This window comes from Pygoscelis adeliae, unplaced genomic scaffold (assembly GCF_000699105.1).
Source record: "Pygoscelis adeliae isolate BGI_AS28 unplaced genomic scaffold, ASM69910v1 Scaffold135, whole genome shotgun sequence".
Taxonomy (NCBI): Eukaryota; Metazoa; Chordata; class Aves; order Sphenisciformes; family Spheniscidae; genus Pygoscelis; species Pygoscelis adeliae.
The window spans coordinates 2898513-2920860 of record NW_008824908.1 but is presented as its reverse complement, the minus strand read 5'-3'; the positions used below and the strand labels follow the sequence as shown (position 1 = coordinate 2920860).

The 22348-nt window shown below is 37.2% G+C and overlaps 1 protein-coding gene across 2 annotated transcripts in view; it reads right to left on the bottom strand.

Moving 5' to 3' along the window:
• The window catches only part of INVS (inversin), a 98432-nt gene that overhangs the window by 11358 nt on the left and 64726 nt on the right, over positions 1–22348 (bottom strand). For both annotated transcript variants that reach the window (XM_009324923.1, XM_009324924.1), the window contains exons 8-13: positions 20541–20696; positions 18823–19052; positions 17105–17211; positions 13651–13863; positions 5316–5617; positions 530–1334 (exon numbers count right to left, since the gene is read on the bottom strand). In XM_009324923.1, coding sequence (XP_009323198.1) covers positions 530–1334; positions 5316–5617; positions 13651–13863; positions 17105–17211; positions 18823–19052; positions 20541–20696 — 1813 coding nt within the window. The remainder of the gene's footprint in view (positions 1–529; positions 1335–5315; positions 5618–13650; positions 13864–17104; positions 17212–18822; positions 19053–20540; positions 20697–22348) is intronic.

The window sequence follows — 22348 nt, the reverse complement described above, 5'->3', positions numbered from 1 at the left end:
CTGAAGCAAGTTATTCCAGTTAGCTTCAAGTTTTGGCAACGAACTCCATCCGAGCTTCCAAACCTCCTGTGGTTTGGTTATCCAGTTAAAAGTCAGGTCAGAGTACAATATCAGGTGTGTCAGTAAATGGTGCTGAACGATCCGGTTACAAAAACCTTTTTCCAGAAAAAAACCCTATATCCCTACATGTGCAAGTTTGCTAATGCACACAACAGCAGTGAACTGTAGGCTTAGGCAAATCTTGATCGGCACTCCCTAAAGAAATATCAGTGCTTGAAACAGAAGTTTAGTAACTTCTCCAATTATTAAAAATCAACACTTACCTTGCACTTTTTATGAACTTACTAATGTAATTCTAGGTGGCTGGAACACACTTCCACTTGTTTGGTGAAAGATTATTAAATTCCTGATTTATCACTGGTAACGTTGTAAGCAAAAGGACCAAATAAAGCCCATTGCTGACAAGGCTAATGTAATTTACATGTACTTGTATGTCACTCTTCTGTAGCTACTGAAACAGTAGTCTTACCTTCTCCATGTCCTCTGTATGACTGTAGCAGCATAGTTCTTCTTCCGAAACAGCTCCTTTCTTTTTCTTTCTTTTTCTATTATCTGCATTCGAATCTCTAAAGGGATTAGTTCAATATTTGTACTTTGCCATGTGACAGAACATAACTGATCATCCGCATTCCTGGATCCAATTACGCCTGTTTTTTCCAAGTTCAAACTGTCATCAGGAGCAGAACACGCTGCTGGGTTTCTTGGCACAGTTCTGGTAGGTCCTGCCTCAGCAGACAATAAAGGGGAGGCCTTTTTTGCTAATTCGTTATTTCCCTCTTTGTTAGTTTGTTCTACAGCATGCACGCTGTCATTCCTGGTGTTTACAAATGCTGTTTTGGCACTTCCTGGTCTACTAGAGCCAGCTGGTGAACATCGCTCATCATTTACCTCTTTATTTCTGGGTTTCTGCTGATGCCTTTTGCCTTTGGAAGAAGCTTCACACTGCTTTGAGTTTCTTGCAATTCCACCAGTACAGCTGACGTTGCAGAAGAACACAGCTGTTCCTTCACAGTGGTCCCTGTTGCCAGATGAAGACTGACTTTGATCTCTTAATTTTTCCCCAACACTAGCAGTCCTACAAGCAGAAGTATGCCTTCTGCTCCTCCGAGCACAAGTACCCGTTGCCTCGACAGTGTGCTCCTTGTGCTTTTCTCCATCCAGTTCTGTAGCAGCTGCAACCTTATGTTTCACTTCAACTTTTGTTCCCTCTTTTGCCTTGCCACAATGGAAATGGACACAACTCGACTTGCTTTTGATGTGTTTCCTCAACGGATCTTTAGACAGAGAAATGGAAACCAACATTCAGTCTCTGATCCAGCAAAACATAGTTTATGTCTCCAATTTGTTTGCTCAGTTACCTTTGAGGCACATTAGGATTTACGGAAATGAAAAAAACGTATAAGCAGGAAGAATCAGAAGAGGACACGATTGCCTGTAACAGTACAGTCCCAAACTTCTTCATTTGCTTACTGTTCTACAAGTATTTTTCTTTCTCACGTTACCTTTGAGTTAGATGCCTAAAAAAGTCCACAGGGAGAAACTATTTCTTCACCTACCTGAATATACTGGTGTTCTCCAAAGAAACCAGCTCACCACGTGGCGCCAGAATGCAGCCCCACGAATACACCTGCTCGTTCCAGTGAAGACACTGTAACAGACCTTCACTGTTTCAAGCTTATTTGCTAAGCTTCTGCTCTAGCCACGCTGCATCCTGGCACACGATGACAGACAGGGTAACCCACGGACCCAGGAAACCCAGAGCACTTGGCTTCTCAGTACTTTCCTTGACATCTTAAATGAAACTATGAAGCCCTTCCCATTTTTCCCTTGCTGCAAGATTACTTTTCCAAGACTAGGGTGGGAAAACAAACCCTGTGTGGTAGCTGCTCCTAAACGCTCTCGTGAGGATGGCTCGGAAGCCAGACTGGAGTGCAAAACTGAAAATCTCCGTCTACCATCCACCTTCTATTTTGTTAGGAAACTAACAGGGGAATGAGAAAATAGACCAGACAGGACGAAATGTAACAGACAGGGTGTTAAAGGGTAGGTAAGAGGGGAAAAAGAAAAGAAAGATATCTTTAATATAATGGAATCACAGAAGATCTTCTGGATTATCCAAAACCTGGTAAAACCATGCTACATTTATCCTCACTGTAACACTTTTACAGGATACTCCCTTGACTGGATAACAGAATATGGCAGAGTAACAGATTATACAGAAGAAACTCAGGATTATCATCAATGATGTCTCCAACAGAGAAGATTTATCACAGTGACAGGCCAGTATGGGCTGAGAGGTTATTCTAACTTATACATGATTGTCATATGGGTAATTAGCCCTGTATGTTCTGGGACAAGGGAAGAAAGTCCATTATTTTAATCTATTCTAATATATTATTAATTTAATTAATTTTTAATCTATTTTAATCTATTATTTTAATCTCCCAGAACAAAGAAGGTAAGTCCCTCTCTCTCCCTCATTACCCCAGGGGAACAGGCAATTTAAAAAATGTGCCTTTTGAAGCACAGATTTCTGTGGGCATAATCCCACTCTTAATGAAGCCAAGTACAAAATTGCCAGTGCCATCAATAAAAACGGTATAGGGCTGACAGTCAATTCAAATGTATGAAATTTCCAGCACCGTCACAACACTATTTTGATGTCCCAACAAGTTAATTTTTACAGTTGCGAGGAAAAAGAACACAGCCTTTTAAAAATGGCCTTGTCATACTCAACTCACCAAAACCTGCTACCTGGTTTGTACGCATGGCATGTAGAACGCATTTACTGTAACACATTTAAGTCGTTAAAGTAGTATATGCAAAACTTCCCAATCTGAACAACTGGATAACTGGATAATGGAAAAAACCCATCATTTAAGTATTCTAGATCATCTTTGGAGGTTGAAATAAACCTTCTTAGATAGGAAGACCAAGCAATAACAAGTACAGAGCATAAAAAAAGAACTTACCTGTTACTCCTATAATTAAGGGAAATGAAATAACATACATAGGAAAGAGGATTTCTGAGTGGAGAAGAGATCAGAATAGACCCACCAACTAAATCACAGTTTTCCTATATTGTTAGCAGATCTATTTGCAATTGCTGAAAATCTTTCTAAGCGCCAGCCCACAGGATGAAAATTTATATTTAATTCCGATAAAACATCCAATTAAGTCCATTAAAGTTTTGGTCGCAAGAGGATTGATTAAAACACCTAATGAGAACTGATTAGACGACTTCATGATTTGATCCTTACTGCGCCAACTTTCCTGGCTTCATTCCGATAACAAAAAGAGAATGCTTATGTAAAAATGGCATAGCATTTTATTTCAAACACGGGCTTTTTGGATTGGGCAAGAGGGTGCTTTCTTTACAATCTCTGAAGGTAAACTGGTCTCACTGTAGAAGGAGTAGACATGTTACCATGTATTTTCAGAAGAACCTTGAGTAAAGAGTTTTGTTCTCTTCATTCTCAACACTCATGGTGAAGAAACATAATAAACAATTGTGAAGAATTTTCTATTTAAAATGCTATCTTTCACAGAAATTATATTCTGCTTTTAAAGATAAATTGAAAAGCAAAAAATGTCCAGGCAACAGCCCATATGATTTTAAAACCATCAACATGGAAAAATTATTCTGGCATAGCTACTTCAGGAAATCTCCAACTTCAGGGAAGCCTTCAATCAAAAGTCCAAGCTACATGCTGTTAGCATTTGCTGCCAGTTTGAATTCCCAAGGTTACTGTGAAGGGTAGTGTAGACAACTGAACGTTAATGCGGTTTTTCAAACGTAAGTATCAATATTAGAATCATCTGCAGAAAATTTGGCAAATTCAGTCCTGATCTCTGTAGTCAGTTTGACCCTTATCCATGTTTCCCATGGACTACCTACTACCTACTTCCTTAGGTCATTCTCTCAGTGCAAAACCATTGTATTTGTTCCAAGGAACAGTGGGAGTCTGACTGCAATGCAGTTTCCATTGGCATAACCAATGGAAGATTTTGGCAAAGAATGGATGGAGGAGTCGGTAAAAGAAAAGGCTGTTCATTCCTCCTTTATAATTTCTTTGTCCTTCTCTTCTCTCCCCTTCACTGTTCTAATCCTCCCCACATCCTCCTTTCTCCTTTCTGTTTTTTCCATACTTAGCAATTTCTCGTCATTGTGTTCATTACAACTATCCATTTTTCATTTGGCAACCACTGTTTGTGATTATTCTTATGGGTTTTACTTTGCCATCTGAATATTTTAATTAATATGACTATATGAAAATATAGTCAAGTATTCTGTTTACCAACACATTTCGATGTAAAAGCTAAAGAAATATAGGTAAAACGATTCAGTAGGAACAGGTCTTTGACTTTCTTTTTCTTTGGATTATTGTAATATTCTGATTAGCAGAATTTCCAGACGAATTAGCAATAATTTTACATTTGAGAAGGAGTTGTGCAACTTACCTTAAATAAACCACTAATCCAATTTTTGCTTCTAATGATAACAAAGATGATTTAACATGACCAGTTTTGAAAGATTTGAGCCATGGGCTCCTATAACTGGCTGAAGTCAGAACTGATTGAAATGTTATTAAAATGTATATCTTGCAAAAACTGACATAGGAGTGGTCAGGAAATGATGATAAACTGCTGATGCACTTACATATAGAACAAAGGAGTGGAGCAGGGCAAGAAAAGTAAAAGAAAGAGCTTCGACATACTGTTTCATAGTATAATTTCTAAAAACAGTCTCGTTTCTCAAAAAATATCCTAGAGTGTTCTCAGCAAGGGGACTTCGAAGACAAATCAGGGAGAACCCTGTCATGGAGAATGAAGCTGCCTGAACAGCTCCCTCTGTATGCTAGAGATGTCACTTAGAACAATTTTACCCTTATTTTAACCTTGTTTAAAAACAAGAGTTACAACTGATCCATTAATGTTCTTCAAGAATCCCACAGATATGCCAAATATCTTTAATCCCATTTTCTCCAAACAGTGCAATTAATAGAACAACTCCCAACAACCTGTTCTCACATATTTTAGGTATTTTTACAGACACTGTAGATGCTGGTGTTTTTGACTGCTTAAGTTGGCAGAACACACGCAGTAAAAGAATCTGTATCTAACTCTGTCCTTTATGAATTGCTTAAATAATGAAAGAACAAGAAATGATAGAAAGATAAAACAGGTCCTATATATAAATCACCTCCAGGTATGGACAAAAAAGATAATCAGGACGATTAAAAAAGATTACAAACCTTGCCTGATTTTATGACCTTCACTCTGAGGCTCTGCTGACAGGCAACTCTCCTTTGGTGTCCCTTTGTTGTGACAAGCTTTAGGTGAACCTCTACTGTTTCTCCCTGGTTGAATTTGTGAAGCATTGAGGGAGAGAGGTCTCTTATTCTGTATATCAATTGGTTTATTAGGTAACTGCGAGATGCTGGTAGTCTTCTCTCGATTTGCAGGATTCTGTTGCACTCGAAACCTATTTTGTTCCACGTTCTGCATCCCTTTCTGCAGCTTGGCTTCTTTTCTCTTACTTTCCTCTTCACGTTTCCTGTAATTATAGTCAATACCATAAGAATTCCAAAGACAAAATCTTGGGAGCATGTATCTAACTCAAACACATTCCTCTCTAGAAACCTGACACTGCCACAATAAAACCTTGACTATAACATCTTTTTTGTGAGAAAGGGACACCCATTGCATTGAAGTGTCTTAGCTTGATCCAAAATAACAACTGACTCACAGCTACAGCCTAACGAAGGTTAAGTCCTTATAAGCCAGATGCCCATTCAGTTTGCGGCGGTTTAAACTGATTTTAAAACACTCCCTTACTGAAAACAATGAAACTTAGTTTTTTTATAAATATGCAAAAATTAAAAGGAGGATTTTGAAGAACTGTCAGAAGACAAGAAATAGGATACTAATAACTGTTTTTAATTAGTAATGAACACTGCTTTAATATAAGTAGTAATGCAACGCACTGTATTTGAAAATCAGAAAACTTTAATAAAAGACGTCATCTCTTTGAAAATTATTTTTCATACTTACCTGTGTCATAATTGATACAGACAATTATAAACCAACTTCAAACTAGCTACTGGTACTAACTTGCTGCTATATATTTATCATTGGTAGATAATTAATTTATTTTACATGAACAGATTATACAATATACAAATGTTAAATACTGAAAATATACAAGATGTGAATTAAAAACTTGTGTGCACATAGTATGCCCTTACAATTATGACATTTGGTTTTCAAAAATGAAAGAAGTCATGCATCTCTTAAATAGTGTAGATATAAAAGAGAATTTTGGACAAGGTTAGGAAAGGCGCATCTGTTGAATAAAGTTTTGCAGCCTATTTCGAAATACAGTGGGATGTCATTGCACTTTAGCTTTTAGATTCTTTTTCCTACAAAGCAGAATAAACCCAATAGTACATAGCAAACATTACACACCTACCTACCATTGAATTTGTTTTTATAAATTTAGCACTGGTTGTAAGATGAAGTGACACTTTTCCTGTTGGAATGGACAGGTGGTAAATGTCGTATCATGTAGCTGCCTGGTATTTTAACTTGCTTCCAATGCTACAACATAGTTTGCAGACTGTTGACACATTAGCTCACAGCACAGCATATGACAGGTTAGTTATGCAGCATGCCATCCTCAGTTCCTGTGAGTCGTATCAATGCCAGTATATGTCATTTCAGTGTGAGCTGCCAGGGAGAAGCCTTAACTTTGTCTGTCAGTACTATCTTATCAAGTACGCTCTGCAGAAGAAGCTGATTGAACTTTGTACCTGAAAAGCTGCTAATTGATCTCAAAAATACACTCCCGGCAGCCTGAGGTTCAGTATTCCCTCTGGCACGGAAAAAAGTGGCTAGTTTCAAATAATATTGGCATTCCACAGGCAGACTATGTGGGGATGCGTCTCTCGTGTACAGTATGGATCTCACTGCCATTACTCTGCTGTTTGAGCTGATAAATCAGATTTTACTATTCACAGAATAGTCATTTTCTTTTCTTCACAAGAATCAAGCAGCCTATTACCAGTATCTTCCATTCAGGGTATTAGAAAAGCAAGTGTGAGAGAGGCTGTGTGATACACAATCAAGCCCAAGTAGCCTGCACTCTTTGGATGAGCAGGTTAACTCAAAACATTAACTTCAGCAACATGCTAATTGTAAAGTTATTGAAATGACACAGGACTAGAAGTTGACACGAAGTAAAAGGGGATTTTTTCTGAAAGGTCCTGTTTGTGTGTTAATATTTCAGCTGAAACTGATGAAATAATAAAAGGAAGGGATTTCAAAGCTCCCTATTCATAGACCATCATCCTAATTGTCACAGTAGAGCTTAATTGATTAACAGACTCCTGAAGAATACTTATGAACCTCCCCTTGTGGCTTGCTTTATTTAGTTAGAAATACAGTTTGTTTTACAATGAAGGATATCTTCAAAATTAAAATTTCCAAGTTTTACTGTTGTCTGAGTTGAGAGACTAGGTTTCATGAACAAGTAAAGCAAGTAGGTAAGTTCCTAACTTAAGGGCTCTCAGTCATTCTCAGGGGGTTCTGGCGACTCAGCAGGATCCAAGTTTTGGCTCTAAAGTTAGAAAACTACTCTGTGATAACAGAGCTGGCATGCCAAAATTTTCCACTTTAATTGCAACAGAATTTTGTCCTGAATGGTCATAAATTTGTATTTCATTACAGAAGTGAGAGAATGGAAACTGAGCCTTTAGCAGATGGAAAGGAACAGTTTCAGCCTTAAGCATTTGTGACGACACAGAGATGCTTTGAATTTTTGATCCTGCTAAAATGAAACCAACCTTTTCTATTCTGTTAAGAACACTTTGCTTTTTGTATCTACTCTGTGGAGGACGTTTTAAATTTAGAACATGTCCATGTGCCTGGAGAGCATTTCTAAAGTTATCCTTGCAAAAAAAAGTTACTTAAAAAATCATAACTGAAAACAGATCTCCAGGTATGATCCTACTGCTGCTGAAGCTTTATCTGGACCAAGAGGAGTTATATTTCGTGTTGTATAAATAGCCGTCTCCTGCTGTACAATCTAGCATGATGTTTGTTTTTGAAAGCATGACACTGTTGAATCACAACACGTTCAGCTTATGATCTACTACAACCTTTTAACAGAGAGTCCTTAACAAAAATGTTAAAAAGACAGTTAATTTCCATCCAGTACTCCTATGTTGATTGGTCTTGGACAAATGGTGTAGAGCTGTCCATTTGTCCCTACCTAACCACCTATTTTTTCCTCAACCATTTCTCATATGTATTAACACCATTCTGATTTCTGCTTTAGTCTTCAATGCGCTTACAAGTCTGATGCACCTTGGTGCCATTTGGAAATTTAACATTTTACTTCTTAAATGAAAACACTGCATAGTATCAGATTTGGGATGGATTTATGCAGAATTCTCATCAATACAGAATTCCAGTTTAAAGTTGAACCATTAAGCTACTCTTTGCGTATGTTCTTCCAAGCAATTCTCACCCATCTAATAGCAGTTTAATTCAAGCTACATTGCCCTACTTTGCTAATGAGAATGGCACATGAGAAAGTATGAAAACTTCAGGCAAGTCTGAATGACAGCTACTGTTTCTCCACGGCCACAAAACTTGCTACTTTGTCACAAAAGAAAATTGAGTTGGTTTGATACAATTTGTTCTTAGCAAATTCAGACCAGCCATTACTTCTTGCTTTGTTATGTTCCAGATACATAGAAGTTTGATTACTCATTCCAGGATAAGAAAGGTATGGAGTTACTGTAATGAGTCCAGTGAAAGGCCATGGAGAAGCTTAAGGGACTGGAGCATCCTTCATATGAGAAGAGGCTGAGCGAGCTGGGACTGACTATTCAGCTTGGACAAGAGAAGGCTCAGGGGGGAATCTCATCTATGTCTATAAATACCTGACGGGAAGGAATGAAGAAGATGGAGCCAGACTGTTCTCAGTAGCACCCATTGACAGGACAGCAGGCGATAAGCATGAATTAAAACTCATGAATTTCTATCTGAACACAAGAGAACACTTTCTTTACTGTGAGGGTGGTCAAACACTGGAACAGGTTGCCCAGAGAGGTTGTGGAGTCTCCATTAGCATAGATACTCAAAACCTGACTGGACATGGTCCTGGGCAAGCTGCTCTAGCTGACCCTGTTTGAGCAGGGGCAGGGGTGGACTAGATGGTCTCAGGAGGTCCTTTCCAACCTCAACAATTCTGTGGTTCTTGGGACTGAAGTTTGTATGTCTACAGACTCCTCTTCTTCCCCTTTGAGAAAGCAGACACTGCTCATTTCGTGAATTTTCCAGTCCCAGTGGTCCTCCTAAAGTTTTTAAGGGTAACCATTTTAAGATTGTATCAGTTTTCTAAACACCTCAGGATGAATTTTATCAGGCTAAACTGATCTGAAAGCATCTCACTCACCTGATTAGTCTCTAAACTGTTGTTTCAGTATTTTAGCCTGCATTGCTGCCCTTCATTACTAGTGTGAATTCCGTTTGCTAATGGACATCGTTTGACATTTAAGGAAGACTGAAGCAAAAAAAGACATAGAAACTTCAGCCTTCTTAGCATCACTTGTGGACCAACTCTTTCTTTGCTGTTCCTTTTACAATGTGTATGTTTACGATGATTTATTGTGATACCTCACATCCCTTGCTAGTTGTTCTTATTTTGCACCTCAGCATATTTAATTTTATCATTGTATGTTATTATTACCCTCAATTTTAGTAATTGTGCCAAATTTCCACTATGTGCTTTCCCTTTTCAGGTTGTGAAAGAGCTCACTATTTTCTCTCTTGCTACATTTCCTACCTTTTCTCAGCATGCAGGCCTTACTACCAGTTTTTTGAAGAACCTCATAATCTACTTGTACTCTCTCGCCGCTAGAACATTTTTGGGAATCTATTGAAGGCTGTTTAATGGAACTGTTTTATTTCCTTCCTGTTCTTCTCTTCCTAAATATCACGAGTTACTGACTCTTACTCACTTTCATCCACTTCCCTTTCATATCCATATTCTCAATCAGTTTCCTCCAACTGGTCAGAAGGAAATCCGGAAGACTTAGTAAAAACAAAAGTATGGATTCAGGAACTTATTCTGAGAAATTCAAAAGGAAGGTGAACAAGTGCTGAATGAGTTCTGCAGCCCTTTCAAAACCCAATATATTGGACATCAGTTTTCTCTGAATATGCTTTAAACCCTTAAATATTATTTTCCTAAAGACCTGGTTCTGTAAAAAGTAAAACAAAAGCCTCTTTGTAAAAAAGTTTTAGAAGTCCATCATTTTACCTGTATATAGTCTGACTGTTTTTTAAATGCCTCCTTCCCAGATTTCCTCTGTGCTACTCTCCTAAAGCACTGCTTCCCTCCTGCCAGGTTCTCCATCCCACCTATTAATAACCAGTTACTTTCATTCCCACTGAAGAAAAGTACCTATTATATTGACACATTTATGGCTGTTAAAATGTTTAGTGCTCATATATCCCATCAACATTGCCCTCTTCCAAAAGATCATAGGATGATAAGGTAACACATATTGGAAGGGATCTCAGGAAGTCATGAAGGCCAAAGTTCTGCTCAAAAAAAGGTCAACTATGAGGTCAGACTGGGTTGCTCAGGGTTTTATCCAGTTGGGTCTTGAAAACCTTTAAGGATGGAGACCGTACAAGCTCTTTGGGCAACCCGTCCCACCACTCGATTGTCCCAAGGGTGAAAAAAATTCTCTTTATTTCCAGTCAAAATCTCTCTTCTTTCAGCTTATGTCTGTTATAAGTTTCCCAGGGACCAAAGTGAGGCCAACCAGTCAGCAGTTCCCCAGATTGTTCTTTTGGCCCTTTTTGAAGTTGGGTACAACATTTGTTTTCCTCCAGTCATTGGGGACCTTCCCATTGGGTCACCATCTGTGACCTTTCAAAGATGTTGGAAAGTGGCCTTTTAAGGACATCAGTTAGTTAGTTTTCTCAGCATCCTTGGATGCAGCCTATCTGGTCCCATGGACTTGTCTGGGCTGAGTTCTCTCAAGCGATCCCTGACTTAATCCTCATTCACAGCTGGCAGTTCTCCTCCTCCTTGAACACTTCTCTAAGCACAGAGGCCTGGGAGACCTTCTTGGTGAAGACTGAGGAAAAGGCGGCATTGAGTACTTCTGCCACACCTGTGTCTGTTGTCACTAAATCACTCGCACCATTCAGCAACAGGCCCACATTTTCCTTGCTCAGCCTTTTCCTATTAATGTAGAGGCAGAAGCTCACCTTGTTACCTGTGGCATCCCTTGAAAGCCTCAACTCCATTTGAGTTTTGGCTTTCTGACACCATCCCTACATGCCCAAGCAATGTTTTTACACTCTTCCTTTGCAGCCCATCCCTGCTTCCACCTCCTGTATGCTGCCTTTTTGCATTTGAGCTCTGTCATGGCTTCCCCAAATTGGTCTCCTGATATGTCTCTTTGCTCAATGACATAATAGTGTGCATGTTGTTTTGGCCTGCATCAATCTTCATTTTATAAATTACCATTTCTTTGATATAGGGTTGTTCAACATGGGAGAATATGTTTGTACAGAAATATTTCACAGGCATTGAATACAGTGAATGTAACTTTACCAGAAAATAATACAGGTATGAGTTGTTAGTTGACTTTTTGTTAAGGAGAAAAAAATAAAAGAAAAGAAAAAGAACAGACTAATTAAGAACATGCAGAATTAGGAATGATTTATATTAGTGAGACTCTCTAAAATAACATATTACAAAGCAAGTTTTAAATACATACACTGAAATAATTGGGGGCGTGTGTTTCAATCTAGGAGTTCACCATCATTCTGGATTCCCACATAATGTCTACTTTTATCTGGAGAGCAGATTTTTAAACATCAGTAGGGATATTAGGTTTTTTGTATGTCGCAACACCCTGGCCAATTTTAGCTGTGGAATGCACAGATGGGTACCAGAATGATGACAACATAATGTCCCCTCCAGTTTATTACAGATCATAAAATTGCAATTAAATAAAATTTGTTATGTGACAACTTGATTCGCTTGTACACTCCAATTGTATTTTAATTCTGGTTTTATGGTATTTGGTATACAGACTTTGTTTCTATTGTTTTCAAACAAATCAACAACAGCTTAGTAAGTTTCAGGAAGTGTATCAGAAACTCACAAGGAAAACAATTATAAAAATACCCCCAAATTTCCATGAGGTAATGCTTTTTCATTTTATCTTCTAGATGGGCTATCACAGATTCTTCTAAAAATGACTGTCATCACAAAGAATAAAATTACCTCATTTGGTAAAGTCAGTTGTGACCACACAGCAAGAAGCAGAGTTCTCCAAATTAAAAAGAAATACATAAGATATTTGGCATCCCTGCAAAGGCAGCTTCTCCATGCATGGGTTTGACTTCCACTGACTTCAGCAGAAAAGGCAAATAGTAGGAGGGCTGCAAGTTACAACTTTAGGATCTAAAAATGTGAGCAAGAGATTAGCTATCTGATATTTCTAGCTTTGGCTCTTACTGGGCATTAACAATTATTAACCAGTATTAGCAGTAGCATTCAAACCCAGTGGAGGTCAGACTGGCCAGTTACATAGAATATCAAAATAGCAAATTTGAAATAGAGCAGAGTGCAGCTGACTTTGTCTATGATACACAGATGCAACAAGAACACCTCTACGTGCAATAATTATGTTGTATGTTTATTCATATGACCTCTCTTTACAGAAATAATACTACAAAATCATGCAGAAATCTTTTCAGATCGTTAAGTTTTTTCATTCCAGAATCGGATTTCTTCAAAAGAAATGAGGTGCTAATTTGTTGTTCTTCATATTATGAATCTTAAGGATAAAGTCCAAGCAAACAAAGTATTTTGATGATCATTTATGTACCTTCTGATTTTAGAATTTCACCACTTTGCTACCATTACCTCATTTAAATAGGTAGAAACTCAGTCAGAAACTACACATCTTACAAATAACTATTTGAATTGCATATGTTAGTTATCTATAATCTAATACAATGATTTCATGGTAACTCTCTAGTTGCAATTGAAATCCAGGAGTTCAGTTTGCTAGAAAAGCACAACCCCTCCTGTGAAACAGTAAGCTAAGCCTTATTAAACCAGGCTTTTCCTGTTTTTTTTTTTCTTCATCTACTTATTAATTTCTTTTCAAAATGGATATCAAAGACTTGATAGGTCAATAATTATTTCCATTACCTTAGAGTGATAAATGTTTTCCAAGCCTTTTTATCATAATACAGAATATCAGGCAAAGAGTCACAGATGCCAACATGCTAGTTTCTCAGCTTTTGGTATTTTGCCTTGTTCTTGTATATTAGATAAAGCTTGTTATTTAATTTGGGATTATCTGGAAAACAATTTCCATCTATAGGTGTATGGAAAAAAATCCATTATATGCTTCCTACAGTTTCATGAACTGTACTAAGAGGAACAATAAATGATGATGAATAACCGATAAAATCATACACTGTTATATACAAACTTATGACAAATGTCTATTTGCTGGAGTAGATTCCAAGTCTCAGACTTACTTGGCAGCAGCATCTTTTCTCAGCTGTTCATGTTTCATTAAAAGATTCTTCCTCTCTTGGAAAGCCTTTCTGACTTTGTATCCTTTGTAGACAGCCTGAATTTTGAAAGCAGCAATGTCCTGTATGGCAGCTATAGACAGAGCCCCATGTTCTAACATGAACTGAATCACTTCATGGTGTTCACCAAGCAAGGCATAATCAAGTGGAGTATATCTAAAAAAAACCAAAACCAAAACAAACCCACAACAATTATAATTGAACTAGAATTCTAACCATAATGTGCATTTACTTCATCCTCATTTCATGCTAAGGCAACTTCTAGTATGAAGACAGATTAAACACTGTTTTCAGTAGGCTGTTTTACTAATTTCTTAATATTATCTTCCTGTCTTACTCATTCTACACACCATGACTATACGAAGTATTGGATCAAAATCCTCAAAGCCTTATCCATAGGATCAACTGCTTTACGCAAGCAATCTTAAAAAGGTGTTATTGAGGTTCTCATACAGAAATATAATCTAAATAAAAAGCAAGTTAAAACATTTTTTGTGTTATTTCCATATGAATTTAAGTTCTAGAGATTTACTGTCAAATCTGGCTTAGCTTCTATGACAATGACTGAGGACAGTATGACTGACCAAGCAGCAGGATTACACCTGTATCAAGGGATATTATTTTTTTTTAAAGCACTAGTAAGACTTAAGTCTGTTTTCAAATGGTCACAGGTGCTAAAAATATTAAATGGCTTTGCTTTTCAATGGTGTCAAAGATGCCTAAGCCCTTTTAAAAATAATTCCCAAATTTCCCCTTGTCAAGACAGGACCAAAATTTACATACCTCCCTCACCAACACTGAAACATCAGGCAAAGACATTTAGTGACTGAAAATTATCAGTCACAACCCATAATCAAGACCATGTAATACAAGACTATCAAATAGCAAGTGTCAATGCATGCGACTGTGAAAATTAGGGCTCTTCTTGATGGTAACTTGCTAGGATGCAGTGCTGGTAAGCAAAGAAAGACAGAAAGCACAATTGGACTTGCCACGCAGCAATGATTTGATGGAAGGATTAACAGTATCTGAACTGAAGTGTCTGCAGGAATAAAGACAATGACATAACATGAAAATTTGTATGTCAAGGTGTGTTGCTGGTAGCATTTAAACAGGTACAGATTTTTGATAACCCAGGAATGGGAACTTCAGAAGGGACCTCATTTCAGAAAAACACATTTTTAAAGTATACCTAGTTTTGAATATTTTAATTAACAGGTACAAGACACTAAAAGTCAACTTTATACTACTAGCATGTATGTACCAAGACAATGTATTATATTAAGGATCCCAGTCATGAACACCTGTATTTTTAAACGTGGATTCTCTAACTCCATTAGAGGTACCTTTGAAAGTAAAAAATCACTCAAATCAAATCTAATAGGGGTTTGTGCAAGTGGACACTACCCATTCAAGGCTGCTCACATACAGTCCTCACAACCAGCCATTACTCTGTTGTGTCAGTTCAAAGCCTGTTATAAATTTTCTTTTCTGCTGGTTATCTCTAAAGCAGATAGCTTTTAAATCAAGCTGGCTTCACAGGAAAACACACAAAGAAGATATCAGCCGTCAGCTGTTACAGGTAATTTAGCATGAAGTTGGTCACGCAGCAGCTAACCTGGCATCACGGGGTGCACGCAGGACATCAAGTTGGATTACGAAATAAATTTGCAAAGAACAACAAACCTACCACCCTCCAAACTAGCACTTGATCACGTATCTGCAAGCAAGTGGGCAGCTTAAAATCCTAGATGCAATCTCAGCCCCATCTTTTCACAAACCTATTTAGTTTTAACCACTATGTTTGAATTTTGAACTGGTATCTCATATTGCACTCTGAGAAAGTGAAGAAGGGAAGCGTCTTTCTATAGCTATATTGGAAAAAAAATTACTATTTGGTGAAATTGTTACTGATTAAAAACCAATTTCATCCAATTACGGATTAACCATATCCATGAGCTTATTTTTACTCTCGCTTACAACAGTCGACTTGATTTTTCCACTTTCCAAACTTCCGATCTCTTAACAATAAAACAAAGTTTGTAGATGTTTATTAAGAGGCAATTGTGCAATTTTCACATACAATATATATATTTTTAGGATAATTATATTTAAAGACTGATTCATCTAGAAATATTGGGTATCATCTGTTTTGTTCTGCACATGGACTAGTGCTTAAGGGCTGACATTTAGAATACTGCTAGTTATATTTTGAGTAATCTAGGTTTACGCATAAGAACATATATTAACACCAGAAGGGAAACAAAAATAGATACTAACTGAATGACTATAGTAAAACCACAGCTAAGGTCTTTTCCTGACATTTAAGCATCATTAGCACATTTCTACAAAGTAAGGAAAATAGCAGCCTCCTTTCTGGCAAAATAGTGGCTTTCAATCTTACTTATTAAGAGTAATTTAATTACAACTGTTTATTTAATTTTCTATCAAAAATTACTAAAGAGAGCATTGGCACTACTTAATTAGGAACTACTTATACTTTCATTTGTGTTTCTCAATAAAAAATAAGAACAGAAAAGGAAGAGAGATCTGAGTGGTTTAGAGTAGAGAATGAAAGAGAAATGATGGGAGAAGAAAGAAATTAAAAACTGGGATAAGTATGGAAGACTCAAATTTAGCACTAAAATATGGGGTTTCAAAGTCCTTAAGTTATTTAAAATGTTGAAATATTCAAATTTATATGGCATACTGATGATAATTTTATTTATAATTATGAGGAGGTCATCTACTCTAAAAAAGGCATTATAAATTTCTGCTAATAGTAATTATCTTCACAGTCAGGTGACTAATTTGAACTCCACAACCCAAATCACTCTTAAAAAACTATTATTTATATGTCAATGAAAGACAAAGAAGAGAGATGCAAATGTACTGTCTCTTTATGATTATAGGAGGATTTTTTTTAAAAAACTAGGCCTTTAGAATACAGTTAACCACCAGGTAATTTGTAATCACTATTTTAAAACATAACATCCAATTTCTCCCGTTTTCTTTCTTCTCACCAAATAGAAAAGAAAAATTCCAGTCTACTCCAACAGCAGCAGAAGTGCCTTTTCATCCTTTGCTGTACAATTCCACTGTCAACTTCATATAAATGAAAAAGATCTTTAATATTTCAAGTGGCTAGAATGAGTAAGTACTTGCAGAAATCTCTGTAAGTTCAAGGTTCAAAAGTATAACCAGTTGAAGTTGCAATGTCTTACTTAAAGAAGAGATTTTTCATATTAGAAAAGCTGCTTACACTGAAGCCCAAGATTGCAACACTCCTTTTAGATACAAGATCACGATTCTCTGGCAATATCTGAACACTTAACATTTAAATCAGTAAGTAGCACTTTTGCTAAATTACAAAAGAATGCATTCAGACAAGCAATACCTCTCCTCGCTGTTCTCCATATGATTAGGGAAAGCATCAAAACCAAGCAGCAGCTTTATAGCATCAAGGTAGCCATTGTTACAGAGCCAGTGTAAAGCAGTTCTTCCCTGTAAACAACAGACCAGAACAAAAATAAATATTGTCCCCAAACTCTCTTCTGCCACAATAAAAGTTGTAAATCATACTGTAATTCAATGCTTTTCTGGACATGAAGGACAAACTAATTCTTCTAAATAAACTTCCTTGTTAAAATAAAAGAATACAGCACTTAAAAATGAAGTAACTTTTCTTTTTTTTAAACAAGATTACAACACTAGTGCTTTTTCACCTAAAGCAGCTGAAAAACAGCATTAGGAGACTAGCTCTAGAGTTGTGTTCTTTGCAGCTATGCTGCCCAGGTCTGAAGCAGCTCTCATCAACCTTTGTAGTTCAGACTGGTTTCCAGGCTGCTCCAAAACACTGTGACAAGACTGAAAGAATTACTACAGAATTCAAAATCAGATGAAGTTTGAGGAAAGCTTATCAGCCAGGCAAACAAAGAAAGACTCCAGCTGTGCTTTCAAAATGAGCTTGATTTCAGAAGTCTAGTTTCGCTCACATGAAGCAGAAGTCCAACTCCCAAGATGCACTCTATACACCCAGCTCATATATGACCACTCTTGGGACTGGGATCACAGAATCACAATGCGAATATCTCAAGCTCTGTTAATATCAACAGAACATAGATATTTCACTTCACTTCCAGGCCATGCCTCCTGTCTGCATCTTGCTTTTCTGAACTCCAAATGTAGGAAATACCTAGAAGGCTGGGTACCACAGAAAAACATGAAGACATTCTGAGTTCAGTGCTAGCAAGCCGCCCCCTGAACCCCAAGGGCTGAAGAGCATGCTGCAGTGTCTCTGTGCGAAATAGGTGGAGCCCATGTGTTCAGCTGTACTCAAGCTGATGCCATACAGGTAGCAGGTTGGAAAACCTCCCCAGCATGCTCTGTAGAACTCATAATAAAACCCACTTTTCCATTACCTGGAATTATCCATGCCCTACAGTGAATAGCTACAGAAAAGTTTAACAAATTGGGTGAAATTCTTTTGACTGATGAAGTTCTACTGACTTCTGAGAAATGATGTCATATAACAAAGAAATCTGTTACATATTGCACAATTATTCTGGCTCCTAATTTCACTTACTACTTGAATAATGGCACAAAAGAACATATAAACTAATCAGTGTTCTTTTTTTTTTTCCACCTGGAAGAGTGATACGTATGCGGATACTTATGTGAATAAGCAATTGAAGCAGTTCTTGTGCAATCTCACTTGCAGTATCTTACTTGCTCTATCTCTACACTGAAGAAACACATTACAGGCTATAAAATCACATTTCTATGTCAGCTGCTAATAAGGAACGATAGAAGTTAAGAAATCAGATGATTAATATGACTCCTCATAAGATCACACTTTGATAAGGAAAAGTCAAAAGTGATATAGAAAAATATGAATCTTCAATTCATGCTGCATATTAAAATACTACTTTTCATTCAAGATTTTAGAAGTGAAGCCATAGGCAAAATTATGTCAGGATGCATTTCCTTCCGTGATAAACAGCAGCAAAGATGCCTCTATATCCCAGAAAAGAGAATGACCTTGAAGAAAAGGAAAATGTTTTGATTTATGGTTATTCTAAAGTTGATTAAACAGCCCAGTGAAGAACAACATACCTCTTTATCCTGAATATTTGGATCTGCATTGTTTTCCAGTAACACTACCATGCAGTTAATGTAACCTCCATAAGCAGCACACTGCAGAGGTGTTCTACCTGCATAATCCTGCACATTAGGGTTGATTTTATTTTCTATCAAGATTTGGCACACATCGGCATTTCCTCCAAGGGCTGCCCAGTGAAGGGGTGAATGGCCATCTTGGTCAACCAAATCTACTCTTGCTCCTCCTGTAACAACAAATACATTTTTGAACATAAAAAGAAAATACTTGTGAATGCAAAGAAAAAATAAGTTTATGTTCAACTAGAACGTATTTGGTAAACTGACAATTCGGACAAATATTTCTGAAAGTAACTTCAACTTTGTTACTCAAATCCTAAACCCTAAATCAAAATTAATTGGGAATGAAATAGTTCCAGTGAGGGTCAGGCATCTTTTTTACAAGCTTCTGAGTATCCTCTCAGATGCTTTAGAATCTCCAGATTTGTCAAATGCCCTTGAAAAACCTAGCCTTTATTTGTTTCAGGCCTATTAATTTTCAGTGAAACTTTTATTTCTTAACAACAAAATCACTTTTGAAAATTAGACTTCAGATGAAATCTCTTTTTAAATCTCTAAAGCAGACAAAATAAAATATTCACAGGGTAAGAATGACTTTTGAAAAAAGCCTGATTTTTTTTAATTCAAGCATGCTAAGACTCTCTTATGCAGATAATGAATTTCTCTATGTGTTCTTGTAAGATGTAAAAACTCCATACAAAAATAAAACTCCACAAATATAAAAACTTGAACCAACCAGCAACGACTGTCTATATCATAAAATATTTAATTAAACATAACTCACATTCTGATAAACAAGCTTCTTGCACCTACAAAAGCTAAATGGCATAGGGGTGGGAGGAAGAGCTTAACAGGAGGTTAAAATATGCCCAGCAGATCACAGAGGGAAGCATGCTTTTCAGTAAGAAAGGTTGGTTGATGGAAAACTTGCAACTTGTTAGCCTGGATACTTCAACTGTCCATAAATGGGATAATATCTCAAGTAGGAGGGAGGCTGCTTCCAGCTACTTGGAACGTTTCTGCGAAGCTAAAATGACAGAATTTTGCATCTAAGATACCACTGTTCTTTCACCATACTTCTTACATTTCAGCAGTTTTTACAATTATCTAAAACTGTGTACATTGTTAAATCTTCTTTCTGTCTACAAATAAAATACTGCTTATAAAAACCAACCAGAGGAAAATATTAATGATTTAGGATTTTTGATAGCTACCTTCATTAAAAAATAAAGATTAATTTAAATAGTCAAAAAGCCTTCAAAGAAGCCTAAAAATGCTTTCTCACAAAAGAGAAGAAAGCTTAATTTGGTCTTATTTACTGGAGAAAAAAAAAGAAAGAAAAACAATGACTTGCTGGGTGAAGAGGCAGTTTGAGAGACTAGCACATACTCGAAAAGGCTTCAGCAGAAGAGAGCTGTGAAAAGAACTACCCCAATTTTCAAAGTTTTAGATTTAACTCTTCTAGCCATTTTGCACAACACTGATAATCTTTTACATGTACTACTGCTGTTCCACAAAGGGTACTTACAGACAAAACCTAGTCTAAGGAAGTAATTTTCTACCCCACCTCTCGCTCAGCTATGCTGTTTATTTCCCAGTCCCACAGAAAGCAGCACCAGAACTCTGAACAGGTTTGTAAATTCGTAACATCTGACCTTTAATGAGTGTTTGTATCACTTCTTTGTGTCCCATCTCACAGGCTCGGAAAAGCGGGGTATGTTTCATGACATCCAAAGCATCGACCTGTGCGTTATGTTCCAACAGCAATTTCACTGTGCTGACATGGCCAGAAAGGGCAGCAGCATGTAACGCTAAAAGAATAAAGTAGCAGGAAAAAGAAATCACAATACCATGAGCTTTGGAGGTTCACAATTACAACAGTCAAAATAAAAATTAATTTCAACCATTTTGGTGGAAAAGGTGCTTTTCAACCACAAGAAACTGAAGAATCATAGTAAGTGATCACTAACCACATTTTCTTGCCATACAAGCAATAAGCAGAAAAACTTTCACTCCTAAAACATGTTTCTAACTTGTACAAATAGGAATTTTAACCTTAGCACTGCCAAGAATGGCTTATACTGAGGATTTGTGGAAGGTTAGCAGCTTCTGATTAAGAGAACGTAACATGATCTACTTCTGCCTCTGTTTTGTGGCATTTCTTACATCACCCCAATGGAGATGAAACTGCCCATTGCCGGTGAAAGAAAGCTTTCACTATCTCTTCAATATTTTCCTGAAAATACCTTTTTTATTTCTTTCAAATAAGCAAAGCTGTCTCAATTAAAAATAACTCCAGATAACTACCCAGCTGTTCCTGCCCTTCCCCCCCCCCCCCCCCGAACCACTGTGGGAAATTATTTGGGAGAAAATTTACACAAAATTGTGTAGCAAGGCCACCACATCTCACACAGTATCTGCAGCTCCCTGTTTTCTTCAGGAAAAAGAAAAAGATGACGGAAAGACCAGATACTGCATTTTGTCTCATCCCCACAATTTATGAAGTTCAGTTGTATGAAAACTATGCAAGTTGATTCTGCAGATTCCTACTCTTCCATAGTTTTCTTTGCCCTCTCGTATTTGAACGTATGCAGACTTCACGGAGTCCAAACCAACAAATAACACAGAGCTACTTCAGATACTTTAGACCTCAGAGGTAAAGACATGGTGTCCTATAACTGAAGTTGCTATCGCCTAACACAGCATCCTGCAGGCACTGTCAGCTGGAGTTGAGGAAAATATTGAAATGCCAGTCCGACCAGTTCACGGTTCTTTTTGAAGGAAAGGAGAACTACACACGGCAATGAGATTTCAAACCAATGGAGGACACATATACTGCTGATTTCACTTACAATTTGATTTCAAAATGCTTTGGATTATTTCCTATAGTCAGCAGTCGAATCAGATAATCTACATTCTCATACTGCCTTAAATGTAGAATATTTCACACATGACAAATATTTCACAGACGACAAAATCAAAAGAATTTGAATGAAAATACAAAACAGTGCAATTCATAAATGTGCATTTAGTAAAGTGAATCCATATTTCCCCATGAAGTTTCACAAATATTCATCCTTGGTGAGAATTCAGTCTGCTCAAGCAAATGAAAAGTGGGGCTGTAAACAGTACCTACATGTCTCTACTTGTTTAATGTTAAAACAGGCAGGGTCAGGATCCAGCAGAGGCATTATATAGAAAGGCACACCACGAAGGCCAACGTTAGGAGGATGCTTCTTGAACCATAGCCAGAATATCAAAACAGTCAGGCTTTTTGTGTTTGCCTGCTACTGTTTACCACTGGTACCAGCTTCACACAGCTTATGAAACAGTAACCCAGCATAACCTGTTACACACAGGTTGTTCATACTGTCCGTGAATCAAATCCAGCTGAAGTGTGTTGCCTTAAAACACACATTCTCAAAATTAGTGAGAGTAACTGGAATTGTGATACAGAAAAATG